This window comes from Lutzomyia longipalpis, chromosome 2 (assembly GCF_024334085.1).
Source record: "Lutzomyia longipalpis isolate SR_M1_2022 chromosome 2, ASM2433408v1".
Taxonomy (NCBI): domain Eukaryota; kingdom Metazoa; phylum Arthropoda; class Insecta; order Diptera; family Psychodidae; genus Lutzomyia; species Lutzomyia longipalpis.
The window spans coordinates 2,870,444-2,888,707 of record NC_074708.1 but is presented as its reverse complement, the minus strand read 5'-3'; the positions used below and the strand labels follow the sequence as shown (position 1 = coordinate 2,888,707).

The window sequence follows — 18,264 nt, the reverse complement described above, 5'->3', positions numbered from 1 at the left end:
CAATTATTTCTGCGAAATTGAACCTTTAATCGACACCAGATGGAATTTCTAATAAATAATTTTATATTTTAATCACTTCTAAATTGAAAATTGTTAATAAGAATTTTTTTTGTGAATGAATTGAATTCATTTTCCTGCAATTTCTTTGCTAAAGAAAAAAAACATTTGAAATCTTAGAAAAAAAATGATATTTAATAAAAAAACACAAAACAATTATTTTCCAACTCTCTTTAAATATTTATTTTACATAAATTAAACAAATACATCTCATAATTCACATATAAAGCGCTTATTTAAAAAAAAGCTTTCCTTTTTTTTCTCAAGTAATTCATAGAAGCGTATTCCTGGGTTTGAAGTTTTACAAAAAAAGTGATTTACTTGTTGCTTTTTCTCTTTCTCTTTTTTTTTTACCTTTGACCTATTAATAAATCTAATATATATTCCTCAATGGAATTTAAATTACATTCTTTTTTTTTAAGTAAAATTTATTCAGTTAAATATTTTCTTTTTTTTTTATTAAATTAATTTATATAATTCATTTTATATTTTTTTTATCATCTAACGTTGAATGCAATTTAATTCCAAAATATCCTTTGTTTAATTTAATTAATTTAATCATTACTACATTTGTTTTACCTCCATTTTACATTTATTACAATTAGATGTGATTTTTTTAATTCTCTTATATATTTGTTTTTTTTTACCACAAGAATTTTTGATGAAACATTCATACATTGAGACATTTTTTCCAACATTCAACATACACGCATTTATTTCTTTTTTTCTTGAAATGTGATTTTATTTTCTCATTATTAAATATAACAAATAAAAAAATTCTCTTTAAATGGACATGAATATTTTTTTTCTGTGTGAGAATATTTATTATTACATTTTTTCTTTTATATTTTGAATGTAGAGAGACCAGAAAATGCACCAACTTGATGGTTTTTCTTCTTTTAATTTTTTTTTTTTTACATTTTGTTTTTGTAACAGGCAATTTTTTTTGTTATCGTACTACATGTATTAGGTATACATAAATTATATATATTAATGTTTTTTTTTTCGAGAATCATTTAAGATCATATTTAAAGCCACAAATAGTTGCTGAAGAATTTCTCAAAAATTCTGCTCTTTTGTTCTTCTTAAGTTGTTCTTATTTTGAACATTATTGGATACAGTAAATAGGGGAAAGTTTGACTGTTCTTTTATCAATTTACTCTTGAAGTATTTATTATAAAAATAAACATGATTTATCTTCAAAATTTCAGTAATAGAATGCATCTAAATGATTTAATAAAGTTACGTTTCTCAAATCAATTTAATAAAAATATTTAAAAGAAAATTCTAAAGACTTTTTTCTGTGGACTTTCATCAGGTACTGTAGAAAGTAAATTTTTATTTAGAGAAACAAATTAAAAATAAATCATTAGAACCTCTAGAAAATTGTTCTTTGCCAATTTAGGTCAATGAATGGTAAAATCTTTTCCTTTTTCTTAAATAAAATTTACATCCCGCAGTGACTGATAAAGGCCCACTTTCTAATAAAAAAAAAACCTTCAAAAAATCTCAATATTGAATTTAAATCAATTTCGCATTAAGAAAAGAACTTTGAGAAAAGAAAAATTCTTCAGCAATTGAAAGTCCCTGTCATGTTCTGGCAAGACTGAAGGAGACGCTATCTAGGATACTATATTATGTATTTATGTATGTAGTTATGTTGTAAATGTACTAAATGACGCTATACGCGGGGATAATCTTATATTTTTTTAACCAGTAAATTAGTCATTTGGTCAGTTAAATTATTTTTTAGTCCATAAAATGATTTTTTTTACCCGGGAGAACATTTTTTCAAGTCAGAGAACGGTTTTTTTAACCATGAAAATCATTTAATTTGATCAGTAAAATAGACAAATAATCTGGAGCATTTTTCATTGGAATCAGAAGAATTTTCTTGGTCAAACAAATTAATTTTCTTGGTCAGAATGATGGAGAAAATAAATTAATCTTCTTGATTTAATTTGATCATTTTTCTTGACTAAACAAAACTTTACTCTGGGGTTATATGGAACGTTTTTCTAATAAAGCAAAACGCTTTCCTGGCTATATGATATCTGGACCAAATAAATTTTTTTTTAAATCAAAATCTACTATTTTCTATTCAAAATGTTGCTTCACTGATTAATAGGAATGATCTTTTGATCAAGCAAAACCTTCTTTTGATTGAAAAAAAAATCTGTACCAAAAAATAGTATTTCGATCAAACTTAACATTTTTTCTGTCCAGAAGAATTATTTTTCTGGCTAAATTAATCTATTTTTTAGGTCAAAAATAAGCATTTTATGGTCAAACAATTTTTTTTACGACAAACGAATAAATCTCTTTAAAAAAAAAAACGTTCTGTTGACAAAGAAAATCACATTCTTGATCAAACAGAATAAAACATTCTCATGATAAAAAAAACGTTTGTTTTGATCAAACATAAACTTTTTCTGGTTAAAAAGAAACATAATTTTGAGGAAAAGAATATTCTTTTGTTCAATAATGATTTTCTAATCAAATAAAACGGTTTTAGTGATCAAAAATGAACGTTTTTTTCTGACCAAAAATCACACTCTATTGACGAAATAAATTGTTTTTCTGACTAAATAATTTTTTTTTCTAAACTATTGGTTAAAAGAAAAATCCTTTCTTTGTGCAAAGAAACATTATTCTGATGAAAAGAACGTTCTCTTCTTCAATGAGAATGATTCTTTAATTAAATAAAACGTTTTTCTGCACAAAAATTAGTTCTAAAAAATTAGTAAATAATTTTCTAACGAAAGAAGTAATTTTTCTGGTCAAAATTGAATCTTTTGATCAAATAAAAAAAATATTCTCATGAGCAAATAAAACGTTTTTCTGATCAAAATTAAATCGGCTCTATCTAATTGTGACTCAGAAAGAAAAGACTACTTGAGACTCAAATCCTCTTTTTGCGACTCAACTCTTTTCTTATTTAGACTCAGCCTTTGACTAAAGTAGACTCAATTTTTAACTAATGCAGACTCAATTTTTAACTTATCTGTACTACAAAATACCTAATGTAGCCACAAGTTTTAACTTATTTTAACTTATCTGTACTACAAAATACCTAATGTAGCCACAAGTTTTAACTTAAGGGGAGTCTCTTGTGAAAAATGTTAGAATTTACACATTATTGATATTGTTATTTTTTGGGGTTTTTCTTAAACTTGAATATCTGATGATGGTTTCATTTGTAGCTTAGTTATTGAAGTGTAAGAAAATCACTTTCTGCCATCTTAGGTGCGACGCCATCTTGTGATTTTCCTGAAAACACAAAGGTAGGTTTTTCTCAGGATCTACTGGATGGATTTTGATGGGGTAAAAAGCAAATGAAAGAGGAAATACCCGTGCAGATTTTAATGTACCAGAATTTTGAATTTCCATTCTGGGGCTAAGAAAAGTGGAAAAACGTCAAAAATATCTGAAAAAAGTCACATTTTTTCACATTTCTCAGCCCCAAGATGGAAATTCAAAATTCTGGTACATCAAAATCTGCATTGGTATTTCCTCTTTCATTTGCTTTTTACCCCATTAAAATCCATCCAGTAAATCCTGAGAAAAACCTACCTTTGTGTTTGAGGAAAATCTCAAGATGGCGTCGTATCTAAGATGGCGGAAAGTGATTTTCTTACTCTTCAATAATTATGCTACAAATGTAACCAATATTGGAAAACCAAGTTTAAGAAAAACCCCAAGAAAAATAAAAATATTTAATTTCACCAGCTCTCAAAAGAGACCCCTCTTAAGGCGACCATAAGGTAAAGGCTGAGTCTATATTAGATAAAAATTGAGTTTACATTACTCAAAGGTTGAGTCAAAATAAGAAGAGTTGAGATTTGAGTCTCAAGTAGTCTTTTTCTGCGTCACAATAAGGTAAATTTGCGTCAACATTAGTTTTAACCAAATTAAATCTTTTCATTGTAGGGTGCCTGAAGGGCCCCCTACGCACCGAACAGCCGGAGAGCCCATTGCCAGCCTCACCTTCTTAGCCAGCCAGCAACGTGCCACTCCGTGCTGCTCATTCAACGGTCTGTCGTCGACTGACGAGCTTTCGCTCGTACTCTCAGCAGCACTCTCTCTTGGCACCCTGACAATGCTAACGCCACCTAGCGGCCGATAGCCGCAGCGCCATCTAGCGGGCAATAGCCTCACCCCTCGCTCTACTGAGACTTCTGGCAATGGTGCACGTGTGGCGCCCTTACGCACCAACGAACCCCTTCCGGCTTGAACGGCAACTACGAGTTTCCCCGCAGTTCTTTGCTAACCCTCTTTTGTCTGCCTACATCATGACCAAAAAAGGACTAATTTACTGATTGTAAAAACAAAAGACGAAAACACCCCACTCTACGCTATACAATGTACCACCATCAAGTTAATCATTTTCCCAATTAATTAAACATGCACACCACACATACAAAGTGAGAATCTGTTTTGATTTTTTTTTGTGATTTTTCTACTTTTTTTAAATCTTTTTTTTCTTTTCTTTTTAAATATCGAGTGTGTCACAGAGAAGGAAGGGTACCTGTTGCGGTGGGCGACGATGGGTCATGGAATCTTTGCGTTTCTGATAGAGACACACCACTCGATAGATGAGCTCATACTGTTCGGAATTCTGCACCATCCCACCGCGTTGTAGCCTTAAATTGCACACAATCCCCAAAATGTCCACACTTGGATTCACGGGGGCCGAATCAATTTGTCTCACTGCATTGAGAATGCCCGCCATGCAGCCTGTGCGTCCAATCCCCGCGGAACAGTGAAGTACAGGCAGAGGGGCACGTGTGGGGACTTCCTGCGTGGCAGAATCAATTCCACTGGCCAGGAGATCAAGAGCAAAATCCAGGACAACACCCAAATCTTCGGGGGAACGATGATCGGGCCAATCGGGGAACCAGTAGTGACGCACATTGAATCTAATGGGTTTCCCATCATTGTCAAAGTGTCGCACACACAGCTTTCGCACGGAGTAGCCCTTCTTCTGCTCCACCCCCGTGTTCTCAATGACAAATGCACACCTGTGGATGAGCTTGTCATCCGTACGCTCCTCACTGCTGCCCCCATCATCCTCCAGCATGTCCAGGTACGCCTTGAGCCACACCGAATCCGCCTGCGTTTGCGCATCTTCCGGACTTGTGGAACAGGGTGGGGGTGCATGCGCCGACAGGACATCATCAGCACCGTGTGCAAACACCAACACTTGATTAACTTCCACGGGGAAGTACACTGCACACTTTGTCCTTCCACTCTCAACAAACTCCGTCAGCATGGCGATCTTTTGATCGCACGCACCACCACCGCATTCACCGCTGCGACGCACATTCTGCATCACCATCAACCAAAATTCGTAAATTGTATTCGGCATTGGGCCCTGGGTGGCGATGTAGGCGTTGTGCGTTCCGTCTGGTCCCTAAAAAATGGAAATTAAATGAAAACTCTTCAATAACTTTTGCTCCTATTCACCCCAGTTTGCTGCTGTAAAAAAATGAATTAATAGGTAAATATTTTTGCAATAAAGCTTTATGCTTCTTTCGACTTGCAGGAAGATGCAGATATAATCATAATATTTGTGGTAAAACGATGTGATTCACACAGATGAGGGAAGATTCAATAAACAAATTTATTTCAATATGAATTTTTTCATCAAGAAATAGGTCAATGCGTGCCAACAAAGAAATATAATTTTGTAAGGAAAAATGAGGAAATTGCAGAAGGAAAACGAAGAAAAAGAAAGAAAAAGGCCAAGAATAGAAAATGTTTTTTTTTCTTTTTTTTTTAAGTTTAAAAAAAATGTTTTCTTGACATTTAATTGCTTTTCCTTATTGTTATTATTGTAGGGAAAAATGAGGAAATTAAAGAAGAGAAAAAAGGGGAAGAAAATAAGGCAAAATTGAGAAAAAAGAGGGAAAAAGAGAGAGAATTGAGATAGAAGAGCGAATATTTTTTATCCTTTTCTTCATTTTCCTTCAATTTCTTTAAGATAAAATTAAACAAATTGAAAAAAAACGTAGAGAACTGAATATTTCTTATCCTTTTCTTTGCTTCCCTTCAATTTAATTTACTTATTTTTAAGGAAATTGAAGAAAAACGAAAATTCGACAGAATCACAGCTAAAAAGGATAAAAAATAGGTATTAGCTCTTCTATCCAATTTCTCTCTCTATTTTAGACTTATTTCTCAATTTTGTTCTATTTTTTTATTTTCTTTATTTCTTTTTCTCTTCTTTAATTTCCTTATTTTGTTTCCTTACAATAATAAGAAAACCCAAGGAAAAGGAGAGAAAGAAGAAATTCAAACAAAAAAGTCAAGAAAATCAAGAGAATTGAACAAAAAAAAAAGAAAATGAGAAAAGAGTCGATTCTGTTAAAAAATCTTTTCTTATTCTTGCAATTCGTGAGTTATAAGATTTTGACAGTATGTTCCTTTTTATTTAATCGTGTTTTTAAAGGAAAGAAAAATAAAGAAAGAGGGAAGAAATTCAAATGAATCATATACAGAAAATCAAGAAAAGGAAAAATCAAAGTGAAAGAAAGTCTTTGATTTTGCCTTGAAATTCTTTTATTTTTTATAAAATTTTCTTGAATTTTTTAAAGTTTGAAGTAGATTCTGTTAAAATCTCTTCTAATTCTTACAATTTATCAGTTTTGTAAGATTTTTGTTTATTTTTCTTTTCTTAATCTTGATTTGCTCTTTAAAGACCTTTAAAGATCTTTCTAACTTTTCTGGAAGAATAAATCCTTTAATTTTCTCCTATTGAATGGCCAATAGAATGATTTGAAAGCACCAACTGTCAAAATCCTTCAAAAGCTTTTAAGTTGTAAGAAAATAAAAGATTTTTAAGACTGGAAGATCAAGGTTTCTAACCTCAAAAGTTTGACCTTCATTTTCTCCCAAAAGAAAATATTTTTTTAAGTTTTCTTTCGACAGATGTAGAAAATATCATAAGATGATATAAATTAAATAAATAAATTAAATAAGTTTAATAAATTTTAATTCTGAGGGGATCAAAAAAGTCGAATTGGCCATTTCAGCCAGCAAAATCCTCCAAGGGTTAACTGAATCAATCCCAAAATTGAAGAAAAAGGAACAATAATCAAGAAAATTGAAGGAAAAAATGAAAGAATTTCAAGGAAAAAATCAAAGAGGGAAGGTTTAAGAAAATTCAAGAAGAAAAAATTGAAAAATTTCAAAGAAAATTCCCCCCAAAAGGACGCAAGACGACTCACCTTAATGTAGTTGGCATTGATGTATGGCTCCTGAAGTGATTCCGGATCTTCTGGCTGCAGAATGACGCGTGAATGCTCATTGGGTAGGATGGTTTTGTAGCGATTCTTATGCTGTGACCCAAAAACCATCGGCTTCTCCTGATGATTAGTCGGCAAATCCCAGAATTCCTGATGAATTTGCCGTATCTTCCGTCGCTGCTTCATCTGATCCTCCTCACTCTCCTCCTGCCACGACGACGGGGCATCGTGGAGCCCCTCGAAGCATGCATGGTACTCCCGGAGATCCCCCATATGCAGCACATTCGATGCATTCTGCAGGAATTGAATGTTTGCCAAGTAGATCTTGAAGTCTTCCGACGTTGATTGGGGGCTCAGTGGTTTGGTGGTTATCTGCCTAATGGCGCACTCATCAGCTGTGTCGTCATCCTCCAGCCCACCAGGGGCATCTTCCAGCTCCAGACTGTCCGTTTGATGGTGCGCAGTGGCTCTCTGGAGGAGATTTTCCGAACTGAGGAACTTCCGGTGGTGATGCGCACCGCCCCCACTGCCGGCACAGAGCTCCGTTGGCCCTGGGGTGCCTTTGAGGCGTGCCAAGCTGCATGCTGATCCCCTCAGGCTGGTATTTGACACACTCAGGAGCCCCTTGCGTGACTGCGAGGCCGCATTGAGGCTCCCGTGGCTGTTGAAGCGACTCAATCCTGAATCTGAGCACTGAATGGTCAGCGTGAGGCTGGCATTGGAGCCACGACGCTGCAGCAGACCCTTTTTGCCCGTCGCCTGGGCATTTGTTGTCATGGAACCCGTGAGACTTGCGTTCGACGCTAAATCACCCACAGATCCGGCCAGATTGAGGGTTAAGCTGTGATTGGAGCCACGGCGCTGCAGAAGGCTTGAGCGAACCTACAAAAGAAGGATTTTCATGAGATTTCCATTCAAATTAAACGAAAAAGTACTGGTAAGCTGACCAAGCTTACGAGAGCTGTGTTTCTTTCAGTGTACCAATTTTGTGAGACCAAACTAGAACGCGAATTAATTTAAATACGCGCAAAGTCGGGAAAAGTTGAAAAGTCATACCCTAAGAAATGTTTATAAGGCCATATCTCGAGAACGGATCCATAGATTTTCGTAAATTTTTTTTTGTTTGAAAAGTCTTGAAGTCAGCTATAAAATATCGAAAAATGAGAAAAATTTATGTCGCCATTTTCGAAAAATTCGAGTTCGAAATTTTCGAAAACTTTGTTTTTGACTTTAGCGACTCTTGCGGACATTTCTCGAAGTTGCAATGTTCTAGACATTTGTAGGGTTTCACGAAACCTTTCATTTGTGCTTGAGTTGATCAAGATCGGACTTGTAGAACCCGAAATATGACATGTCAAAGTTAAAACTCAATATTTTCAAAATGGCGATATAATTTTTCAATTTTTTTTCTTTTATAAAAAGATGTTATAGTCAGCTATAACATATCAAAATTTGAAGTAAATCGATAATGGCGCTTTCGAGATATTCATCGAAAACTCATCGAAAATTCATCGAAAATTTTGTTTTTGATTTTTGGCCCCCTAGCGGTCACTTTTGAAACTTCGGATGTTCTAGAGAGTTGTAGAGCAACTTGAAGTTTGTATACTTTTCAATACACTTTTTTTCCCTAAACGGTACGATGTGTGTTCGGAAAGCCCGGAAAGTACCATAAGTGCTTGGAAGTTCAGCAGGATGACCACCAATTGCATCAGGAAGTAAGGGTTTTTAGGAACCTCCTTTTCAACACCCAGCTGATCCTTGATTTTATTTAGCGGTCAAAATCTGTCCATTTAGGAAGTCTCCTTTGCGTGAAGGATTTTTGTAGACTCAGATTTTGACCCCTAAATGCAATCAAGGATCAGCCGGATGTTGAAAAGGCGATTCCTAAGATCTCTTAGAAACTTCTTGATGCAATGGGCAGGATGATTACACAATTTCAAAGCACTTATGGCACTTTCCGGGAAGTACATCAAACTGTTCCGGGAAGAAAAAATGTATTCAAAAAGTGTATAAAGTTCAATTTGCTGACAGAGTTGTAGAGTTTGCTGAGAGCTTTCATTTGAGCCCGAGTTGATCAAAATCGGTCAAGCCGTTTTCGAGTTATTCTCGATTTTCGATGAAAAATTGTGGCGGCCATATTGACTAAACGGCTTGACCGATTTTCGAAAATGAGGTATCGTTGGAAAGGTCTTGATGGCCCCTATAACATATCAAAATTTCAGATTTTTAGCTATAAGAAGGGCTGAGATAGAGGCAAAACAAAATTTTGAGGTTATTTAAAATGGCGGACTGGGGTGGATTAGACGTCATAATCGGACGTCTTCCGGTCGATATTTAATCTTTGCCGTTTACCGCAAGTCTCTCTATTACCGTTCTCTTGCAAATTAGCTCTAAACTCTAAAAAAATTCGTGCTCATCCCAAGTTTGAACTCAATCTGAGGACTTTCAATTTTGCTCGGTACACAAAAGCTGTGTCTGAAAGAAACACAGCTAAATTAGAAAGAAAATCAAGGAGGAAGCAAACCTTGGCTGGAGGCTGAGCAGGCGGTGGTGGGGTACCCCCAAAATCACTTAGCGGCATCACTTCCGGCAGCGTCTTGAGATTATTGTTGGACACACTGAGCGTGACGCTCTTGAGGCGCTGCAAATTGGATCCCAGATGATCAGACGTACTACGAGACTTCCCGCGCTGTGGCTGATGGATACTCATCTGTTGCTGCTGGCGCTTTGGTGTTGTCGGCACGGAAGCTGACGCCGTTGCGCTGGTCGTCATTGCCGTCTGTGTTTTACTCTTGCACACCCCACCCGGTGGTTCGGAATCCAACGAAACAGCCTTCTGCCGGGTCTGCGTGAGAGTGGGCGTCTTGGGCGTCGGTGGCTGCCGGACGTCCACATCCGTGAGATTCTCACTGTCAATGTCAATCTTCAGCTGATGCTTGTTGCGCGTTGTCTTCGGGCATGCCGGCGGCGATGGGGCTGGCTCCAGATCCAGCTCCTCCATGGCCACATTGAGATTCTCCTCCACGAGACGAGCACTCTCTGAATCCAATGAAATCGACTTCAGGCGTGCCCGCCGGGCTGTGGGAGAATTCCGTGCCATCTCCGTGTCTGCAGGGGATATTAGTCCAATTGTCAACGTATCCCGCGGTGTGGTTACGACTTCCGGGGAATTTTGAGGGCTTTCCGATGGAAGCTTTAGGAGGGGAAACAAATTATTTTTTCTTATGCTGCAAAAAATAGAAGAATTTAAGCAAAAAAAAACTCACAGAAACTGGAGGAGGGCGTGTCGATGGGGCTGCTTTGGAGCTAGCTGACCACACATCCACCTCCGGGAAGCGGAAGTAGTTGCCGTGCTTGTAGTTAGCTGAAGCCACAAGCGGGGAATTGGGTGCGGTGTTCTCCTTATTCTCGGACGGGCTCCCCTGTCGCTTTGGCTGGATGTGCTGCAGTTCCGTCTGCAGGGTGTGCAGCCAATCAACACGGGGCGATTGGGGTGTGAGGGGGCCCGCAGATTGGGGTGTTTCCGGGGGTAATTTTGGCGATTGCAGAGCAATGGGCGCTGGCGGAAGCTGTGGCGACGGCAGGACGGTCTTAGTCACCGTCACCGCGGCCAGGGGTGGCGGGAAGGTGAGTAGAATGGTGGAGGAGGTGGATGTGGTGGAAGAGGCCGAGGAGGTGGGCGATGGGGCTGTGACTGGTGTCCTACTTTCCGTGTTGTTTACATCAGCACTATTTTTGGTTTGGGTGTCCATCACGGGGGACGGCGGGAGTTTTGTGTACTCAGCGTTGGTGCCCCACTTCCAGTACCAGCGCAGGATGAGGAGGAGCACAGAGATAACGAGCAAGACACCAAGGAAGGTTCCCACAATTATCGAAATGGGCAGCACTATAAAGTCAATCTTTTCGTATGTAACACTACTTATCAAACTCTCGCCACTCTCCGCGGCGGCATCACTCAGCGACTGACCCTTCTCCTCCACGGATTCAACTGCCCGTCGCTGACCAAAATATTGATCGCCCATACTGCATTTTCACATTATTTAAAATTTTACTGACGAAAAATCCACACCACACACAAAATGCACACAAAAATTTTTCTTTTGCACGTCAAACCCATCAACAAACACCGTCTGCATTCTCCAAATGGGACATTTCTCCAATGGAACATCTGCAGAGAATTCGATGGAGATTATTTGATGAGAAAATCGCAAGTAATTTAATTTTTCTTCTAACCGTTTTTGTTTATCTATTTTGTCTTTATTTACGTATTTTATGCCTTTTTCTTTAATTTTTTTTTCTCTCTTTTATGTGCATTTTAGTCATTTTTAAATGTTCTATAAATCACAATTTGCAAATTCTTAATGAATTTCTTGGAGTTTTGAGTATGAATTTTTAACAACTTTGTGTAATAAATTGCGCCAATATCTTTATAAACTTTATCGATTAGAATAAATGATTTTAATGTTCATTTTTAGCTCAATATTTAGTCAATCTGTGACCTCAAACTAAGGCAATTTTCGTTTAATTTATTCATTCATTTTTGGGTAATAAATTGCTCAAACTCCAGTGGAAACTGACGGGATGTTTTAAGTTTTTTGGTGTTTTAGGAAAATTCCTTCCGATTGCGTCAGCCAAGGGACGGTAGGTCAACCCAAACACATCCTTTCAATTTTAGGGCCAAAGCTTTCGACGCTTCTGTGCGTCTTCCTCAGTGGCTGGAATTTTTATTAAACATTTCTTATAATTTTTCATCAATTTACAAAATTTCATTTCTTTCAATATTTCAAAATTTCCTAACTCACTCAATTGTGTCTTTGTTTGGGAATCGTCAATCGTCTGATATTGGTGATCATGTGGATTTTTATGCAGGAGAATTCTATTTAAGGGAAGAACAAGGATAATTAACTAACTTGCTAACTATGGAAGCAATATTTTCCTTGATTTTACCTCTTTTTTCAACAATTTTCTTTCACTTATCTATAACTGACTCTTCTTTGCAACTATCTGAGGCATAACTGAATTAATTATTTAAAATGTAGGGGAGGGGACTATCCCAGAAACATTGAGATAACACATATGTGGTTGACCTACCGTCCCTTGGCTGACGCAATCGGAAGGAATTTTCCTAAAACACCAAAAAAAAAAAATTGCTCAAACTTTAGCCAAACTGTATTTGATGGTAATTCAAATAAAACAAAGTAAGCTAAATCAAATAAAAATTGATCAATATTTGAGCAAACTTTAATCAAAATAATTTACTTAATTTGGAACAGATTTTCCCAAACATAACCAAACATTTTGATCGTTGATTCAACACCAAGCTGTCAAATTGACCAATATTTGCCCCAAATTTGATCAATCCCCCTAAAAGATGTAAAAATAAAAAAACTTGATTGTTTTATTTCGATCAATTTATATTTTATTTTGAAAATTAGATCATTTTTATAATTTCATAAAATCTGTGTATCCCAATATAAAGTATATTATTAATTAATTAAGTTTAAGAACTAAATTGTAAAGGAATATTTATTTTTCTTTGCTGAAATTGTTGCTGAAACACGCGCGTTGTTTTGGAAAGAAATTTATTTTTTGTAAATTGTTTGCAAATTCCCACTGCACAGCAGGATGATGATGATGATGAGAGATTTAGTGAATCTTAATGATGCCACATTCGAGAAGCTTCTGGATTTTGCTCGCAATAGCTGGATTCTTGAGATGCCTGAAAAATAATTTTAAAAAAAATTAGAAAATTTTCTTTAAGAAATTTTAAAAGAAAAGTTTTTTTTTTTCTTACTCTTGAACTGCTTTTGGATCTTCTTGCATTTGATCCAAAATGAGACGCATTGCTGGATCTTGGAGGATTTGCTGTACTTCCGGGTCGGACATGGCCTTCTTCAGTACCTCTTCGGGATTCGAATTGACAGCCATGGTGCAGTTGCGGTAACCCTCGAGAGCCTCTGCATTTGACGGATCCAGCTCCAATGCCTTCTGATATGCCTGGAGGGCTTTCGATTGCTCCTGCATCCCCTGAAAAGGACCACAAAGAGGGCATTTTTACTTCCCGGAAAGAACGTATTACTGTGACAACCGACTGTATTCAGTACTAGTTGCGCCGCCTAGCGGAAAATTCACTTGTCAACAAAAACATCACGATTTTTTTCTGTGCTACCAAATATTTCATAATTTTGTTAATTAATCGTCAATTTCTTTAGAATTATTTGGAATTAGCAACCTAGTTATTAGTAAAAGAAGTGATTTATTGATTCACGAAGCCGAATTCAGTCACAGGAGCGAAAATTGGCAACATTGACTCAGCTCCCAGTAGTACCTCATCGAGAAACCATACAAAGAAAAAGTTTGGTCACTTCCTACCCAGATATTCGTATTTCTAACCTTACGACCATTGAAACTAACATTCCACCGATACTGTTGAGGAATATTGGTTTGTCCAATATTTATCCGGATTTCTAACCTAACATTTTTACCATTTACATTCAATGGGTGCGAATGAGATAGAAAATCAAAATTGTACTGAATTTATGTGAATATCTTAGGTTTTCATATAACACGGCAAAAGGTACGCAACAGAATGCTAAAGGAGATTCTTATTAAAAGAAAAATTTACCTGAAGAATCTTCCCCTTCCGGATCCAACCTTTGATGAATTTATCATCGAGCCGGACGCATGTTTCGCAGTCTTTGAGGCCAAGATCGAAAGCTGCCAGCTTTGTGTAGCACGCCGCTCTGTTGCTGTAGAGCTTCGGATCATCCGGGTTCCTCTTGATGGCTTCTGTGTAGTGCTTAACGGCAGTGCTGTATTCAGCCTTCTTGAAGTACTCATTCCCCTTCTCCTTCTCCTCTTCCGCCTTCACCGGATCAATGTACGCCTTCCGCTCTTCCTCCTTGATCTTCTTCTCAATCTCACTCAGCAGTGTCTTCACCTCGGGCGTCCTATGTTCCGACATACTCTTCTCATAGTACGTCTTTGCTGACTTCCAATCCTCCAGCTTCTTGTACGCATTCCCGATGCGTGTGAAAGCCTTGGCAATTAGCTTGAAATCCGCTCGATTCTCACGCCCAATGGCAATGCCCTTCTCGCACTCGGCAATGCATTTTTGGTAGTCGCGCTTCTCGAAGTAAACTGCAGCCAAATTATTGTAGAACGTAATATCCGTGGCGTCGTGCTGAATGGCGGCTTCGTAGTGTGTGATGGCCTTCTCAAAATCCCTCTTCTTGTACGCCTCATTCCCTGCTTCCTTCTCCCTCCTTGCCAGACGTTTATTTTCCGGAAGATCCTCATCGATTTTCGCTTCGGGTTTCGCCGTTGCTTTTGCCTGTGTGGGCTTAGCTGCGGGCGGATCAACATCCATTGGCACCTCACTGGCCAGATCACTCAGGAGGCGCTTCTTTATCTCCTCCAAGCCCGCGAGGAGTGCTGTGTTATTCCTGTCATACTCCAAACCCTTACTGTACGCCTCAAATGCCTCCATTGTGCGATTAAGGTAGCTCAGCGCTGTCCCCAGGCGTGAGTACCCCTTTGCCCATGTTGGATTCAAACTCACCGTCTTCTGGGCATCCTGCAGGGCTTCCTGGAACTTCCCGGCCTTCACATACGCCGCCGATCGATTGCTGTAAATCACATAGTTCTCATCATTCAGCTTCAGGGCTTCCGTGTACGCGGCCACAGCTTCATCGTGCTTCCCTGCAGCCAAGGCGGCATTTCCCTTTTCCTTCAATGCATTAATTTGCTAAAGAGAAAATTCACGCAACGAAATAAGAGGACAAAGATTAGCAAAATATTTGAGGTTATACCGATTTTATTGGATTTATCTTCACTCCCCCAATACTCACATCTTCCATTTTTCACGCTTATTCACTCGTTGGGATTGTTATCGTGCAAATGGCTTGAGAAGAATGAGCGTAGTGTGGCGAAAACACCTATTTTTGGGAGACTTTCTCGAAAAATCCTTTTCTTCCACTCACGTCTCTCTAGAAATTTCTACTAGCCGGCCAAGGGGTGCATCATTCCCAACCACTTAACCCACACTTTCCAGGCTCCGCGGAAAATTCACCCACTGTCCGTGGAAAGTCTTAAAAAAATCCCGAGTGGGTCAAGAAAAATAAAAGTTGTTGGTGCGGGATTTTGGTGTGATTGTGGTGAGAGAAAAAAAGCATTTTCAGGCATTCCTGAGGCTCAGAGATGGCAGATTCCACGGAGGAAGTTGTTCCAGCTGGCTGGGAGAAGAGACTGAGCCGATCCACAGGTTAGTTCCCCCCTTAATGGGATAAATTGCGAATAATTTGGCAATGAAGGATGTTTTTTCTTTCAATTTGCAGGGATGCATTATTACCTAAATATCTACACCAAGGAGTCCCAGTGGGACCTACCCACAGCACCAGCTGAACCTGCCTCAGCACAGGGTCCCAATAAGATTCAGTGTTCGCATTTGCTGGTCAAGCACACCAAGAGTCGCCGCCCGAGTTCGTGGCGCCAAGAAAACATCACACGCTCCAAGGAGGAAGCTCACAGTCTCCTCGATGGGTATCGCCAACAAATCCAATCCGGCGAGGTGACCCTCCAGGAACTAGCGCAGAAATTCTCAGACTGCAGCTCGGCCAAACGAGGTGGTGACCTTGGCGCCTTTGGCCGGGGTGTCATGCAGAAAGCCTTCGAGGAGGCGGCATTTGCCCTGAAAGTCGGTGAAATGTCCGGGATTGTGGACACCGATTCTGGGCTTCATCTCATCCTGAGAACACTCTAAAGAAAACCACCATCTTGGATGTATTTAAAAGTTCTTTTCTCTATATTTTCTCCAACAAAACACGAGCTCCGGGGGAATTTTCTTTCTCAATCCCCTCTCGGCGTTCCCGCAGCATTTGTAGGAGTTTCTCCGTCTCCGGGGCCCCCTTGAGGATGTCAGCAAGGAGGAAGCAACCCCGATTGATGGGCAGCCATTTCTCCACCTTGAAATTAATGAAGAAAAAAGTCAAAATAAAAAGCATTTCCGGATTAAACCAAAAAAAATCTCTCTTTACCGTTTCTTCCGTTAAACTGTCCAGGAGAATCCCAGCAAAGGTGGGAATTTTGATGAATTTCTTCAGGACAATGTGTAGTCCGGCATCCTCAACTCCAACCTGCGGAGCCGCTGGGACGTCCTTGGATTGAGGCTTCTCAAGGGGATTCTTAACCTTCCGGAACTTTTTCTTGGGCATTTCGGGCTTCTCCTCGTCTGATTCCTCGGCATTCTCTTCCTCTTTGGGCGGCTCAAGTGTCCAGGAAGGATCACTGATGACCTTTGCAAGATTCTGATAAGCTTCCGTGATGCCTGCGTGCTCCCGGCTGAGAATTGTGGCAGTTGTACGGGCAATGTGTCCATTTGAGAGCCAGAATTTGGCATTCTTCCTCACAGCAGCCACAAGATCAGCCTGGACGGCTTCGAGGATTTCCGTGCGACGAATTGAGACGTCCTTCTTGGAGTATTTGAGCCCATCATTGAGAGCCGAAGTGACCGAAGGGTGGAAGTTGTTTGTATCTCCCGGCTGAATCATCCACTCAATGACCTTCCGGCCACCTTCGTGCTGCACCAGTGTCTCCACTTTCTCCACAATCGTATCCAGGAGGGTCTTCTTGAGCATCTTCGTGTCGTCAATGGTGTGCAAGATGGCCAGGATGAGGTAGTAGCCAAATTCATGCACACAAACCTTCTCAACGTGCTCCCGGAGATGCTTGAGTGCCGATCTGCGTTCCTTGGCTGTTCCGTACCAGAAGCAGAGCGTGGCAGCTCGGGTGCCTTCGCGTGTGCTGGCCAGGGATGCCAGGAGGCCACTAAAAGCCGTCGCCATCTCCAATTTATCCTCATCTGAGCACTCCGTGAGGTATTCAACGAGAACTCCGTGAAACAGGCTATTATCCACAAGCTTCTTATTCACTGCCTTCACGATGTGCTGCTTCAGCGTCCCCATGACGATATTCTTCATGTGTGCGGCATCCTTGAACGTATCCACGAGGCATTTGACATTCCTATCCTTGTCCTTGCGATAGAGATCGCTGTAGAACTCCTGGCGCATGCAGGACTTTTGCTGTGCCGTGGCCCAGGTGATGTAGATTGAATCTACAATGGTGTGCCCAAAGGAATGACTGCACAGCTTCACGTAGTTCCCAAAGAGACCCTCAATGAGACGCTCACGTGTCTCAGCTGAGCCATGCTTCAGCATGGCCAGGACACAGAAATGCGCATACTTGGACATTGCCATGGCAGCCAGGCAGCCGCTCAGCTTCTCAAAGATCTCCCCCCGGACAGCTGGTGGGGATACCTTCAGCAGACACTGAACAATACGAGCTGTGTCGTGACTCAGTACCATTTTGCTGTATTTATCACCTCCCTTGAGGAGATTGTGCAGCTTTGCAGCCATGTCTGCTCGTCCCTTTGTCGTCTTGCTGAAAGAACATAAAAATTTCTCAAAATTCCCCTCAAATTCTGGGCTTTAGCGCTGTCAAAATCTCACCATTTGAGCTGCTCGTAGATCTTCTTCGCCTCATTCACAACATCCACCAAATCTTTGCTCTTCTGCTTCTCCTTCCGCTTAATTCGCAACTCTTTCTTCTGCTGCTTGAATTTCTTCCAATCCTGCTTCTCCGGCACGGGATTCTTCTGCTGAAAAGCCTTTCCGGGAAACTTCCCGTCACCCTGGAAATTCTTTCCGGGGAATTTTGGGGGTTTCTTCGCGAAATTCCCTCCATCTGTGGTGTCTTTTCGCACTTTCTTCCCCTGTGGTTCATCCTTTGCGCCACTTTTCCTTTTTTCCGACCCAATTGTGGTCATTTTGCGTGTGAAAATGCTTCCTGAACACACCTCCTGGGTACACAGCACGTGGGGAATGAAAAACAAACTTCCAGGACTTCCAGATTGCAAATGCAAACTAACCTCACTTTTACAAGCTTTCTAACCTCACATTTTTGT

The 18,264-nt window shown here is 39.5% G+C and overlaps 4 protein-coding genes and 1 long non-coding RNA gene across 5 annotated transcripts; 1 reads left to right on the top strand and 4 right to left on the bottom strand.

The window, feature by feature from the left end:
- Positions 1-213: 213 nt before the first annotated feature.
- LOC129788603 (uncharacterized) lies at positions 214-11,449 on the bottom strand. Its single transcript, XM_055824806.1, has 4 exons — positions 10,571-11,449; positions 9,829-10,497; positions 7,287-8,186; positions 214-5,470 (listed from the first exon to the last, which is right to left on the bottom strand). The coding sequence occupies exons 1-4, from the start codon at positions 11,324-11,326 to the stop codon at positions 4,550-4,552; spliced, it is 3,246 nt and encodes a 1,081-aa protein (XP_055680781.1). The 5' UTR covers positions 11,327-11,449; the 3' UTR covers positions 214-4,549.
- Positions 11,450-11,506: 57 nt separating this feature from the next.
- LOC129788604 (uncharacterized) lies at positions 11,507-12,355 on the bottom strand. Its single transcript, XR_008750379.1, has 3 exons — positions 12,252-12,355; positions 12,107-12,180; positions 11,507-12,019 (listed from the first exon to the last, which is right to left on the bottom strand). It is a non-coding gene; the product is annotated as an uncharacterized LOC129788604 (long non-coding RNA).
- Positions 12,356-12,700: 345 nt separating this feature from the next.
- On the bottom strand, positions 12,701-15,402 carry LOC129788601 (stress-induced-phosphoprotein 1). Its single transcript, XM_055824804.1, has 4 exons — positions 15,155-15,402; positions 13,930-15,051; positions 13,099-13,331; positions 12,701-13,023 (listed from the first exon to the last, which is right to left on the bottom strand). Exons 1-4 carry the CDS (start codon positions 15,161-15,163, stop codon positions 12,951-12,953), a joined length of 1,437 nt encoding a protein of 478 aa, XP_055680779.1. The 5' UTR covers positions 15,164-15,402; the 3' UTR covers positions 12,701-12,950.
- Positions 15,403-15,407: 5 nt separating this feature from the next.
- Positions 15,408-16,328, top strand: LOC129788602 (putative peptidyl-prolyl cis-trans isomerase dodo). Its single transcript, XM_055824805.1, has 2 exons — positions 15,408-15,567; positions 15,641-16,328. The coding sequence occupies exons 1-2, from the start codon at positions 15,504-15,506 to the stop codon at positions 16,063-16,065; spliced, it is 489 nt and encodes a 162-aa protein (XP_055680780.1). The 5' UTR covers positions 15,408-15,503; the 3' UTR covers positions 16,066-16,328.
- On the bottom strand, positions 16,080-18,264 carry LOC129788600 (protein penguin). The gene is made up of 3 exons (XM_055824803.1): positions 17,810-18,264; positions 16,340-17,741; positions 16,080-16,267 (listed from the first exon to the last, which is right to left on the bottom strand). Exons 1-3 carry the CDS (start codon positions 18,124-18,126, stop codon positions 16,106-16,108), a joined length of 1,881 nt encoding a protein of 626 aa, XP_055680778.1. The 5' UTR covers positions 18,127-18,264; the 3' UTR covers positions 16,080-16,105.

What these genes read in the sequence shown, in the direction of transcription:
- LOC129788602 (XM_055824805.1), top strand. Translation starts at nt 15,504, where the DNA reads ATGGCAGATTCCACGGAGGAAGTTGTTCCAGCTGGCTGGGAGAAGAGA. An exon ending in GAGACTGAGCCGATCCACAG is followed by an intron (nt 15,568 to 15,640) that starts GTTAGTTCCCCC and finishes TTCAATTTGCAG; the next exon opens with GGATGCATTATTACCTAAAT.
- LOC129788601 (XM_055824804.1), bottom strand. An exon ending in GGAAGGGGAAGATTCTTCAG is followed by an intron (nt 13,332 to 13,929) that starts GTAAATTTTTCT and finishes GGTCCTTTTCAG; the next exon opens with GGGATGCAGGAGCAATCGAA. An exon ending in GATCCAAAAGCAGTTCAAGA is followed by an intron (nt 13,024 to 13,098) that starts GTAAGAAAAAAA and finishes ATTATTTTTCAG; the next exon opens with GCATCTCAAGAATCCAGCTA.
- LOC129788600 (XM_055824803.1), bottom strand. Translation starts at nt 18,126, where the DNA reads ATGACCACAATTGGGTCGGAAAAAAGGAAAAGTGGCGCAAAGGATGAA. An exon ending in ATCTACGAGCAGCTCAAATG is followed by an intron (nt 17,742 to 17,809) that starts GTGAGATTTTGA and finishes ATGTTCTTTCAG; the next exon opens with CAAGACGACAAAGGGACGAG. An exon ending in ACAGTTTAACGGAAGAAACG is followed by an intron (nt 16,268 to 16,339) that starts GTAAAGAGAGAT and finishes ATTAATTTCAAG; the next exon opens with GTGGAGAAATGGCTGCCCAT.
- LOC129788603 (XM_055824806.1), bottom strand. Translation starts at nt 11,326, where the DNA reads ATGGGCGATCAATATTTTGGTCAGCGACGGGCAGTTGAATCCGTGGAG. An exon ending in CACGCCCTCCTCCAGTTTCT is followed by an intron (nt 10,498 to 10,570) that starts GTGAGTTTTTTT and finishes CCCCTCCTAAAG; the next exon opens with CTTCCATCGGAAAGCCCTCA. An exon ending in CTGCTCAGCCTCCAGCCAAG is followed by an intron (nt 8,187 to 9,828) that starts GTTTGCTTCCTC and finishes CTTCTTTTGTAG; the next exon opens with GTTCGCTCAAGCCTTCTGCA.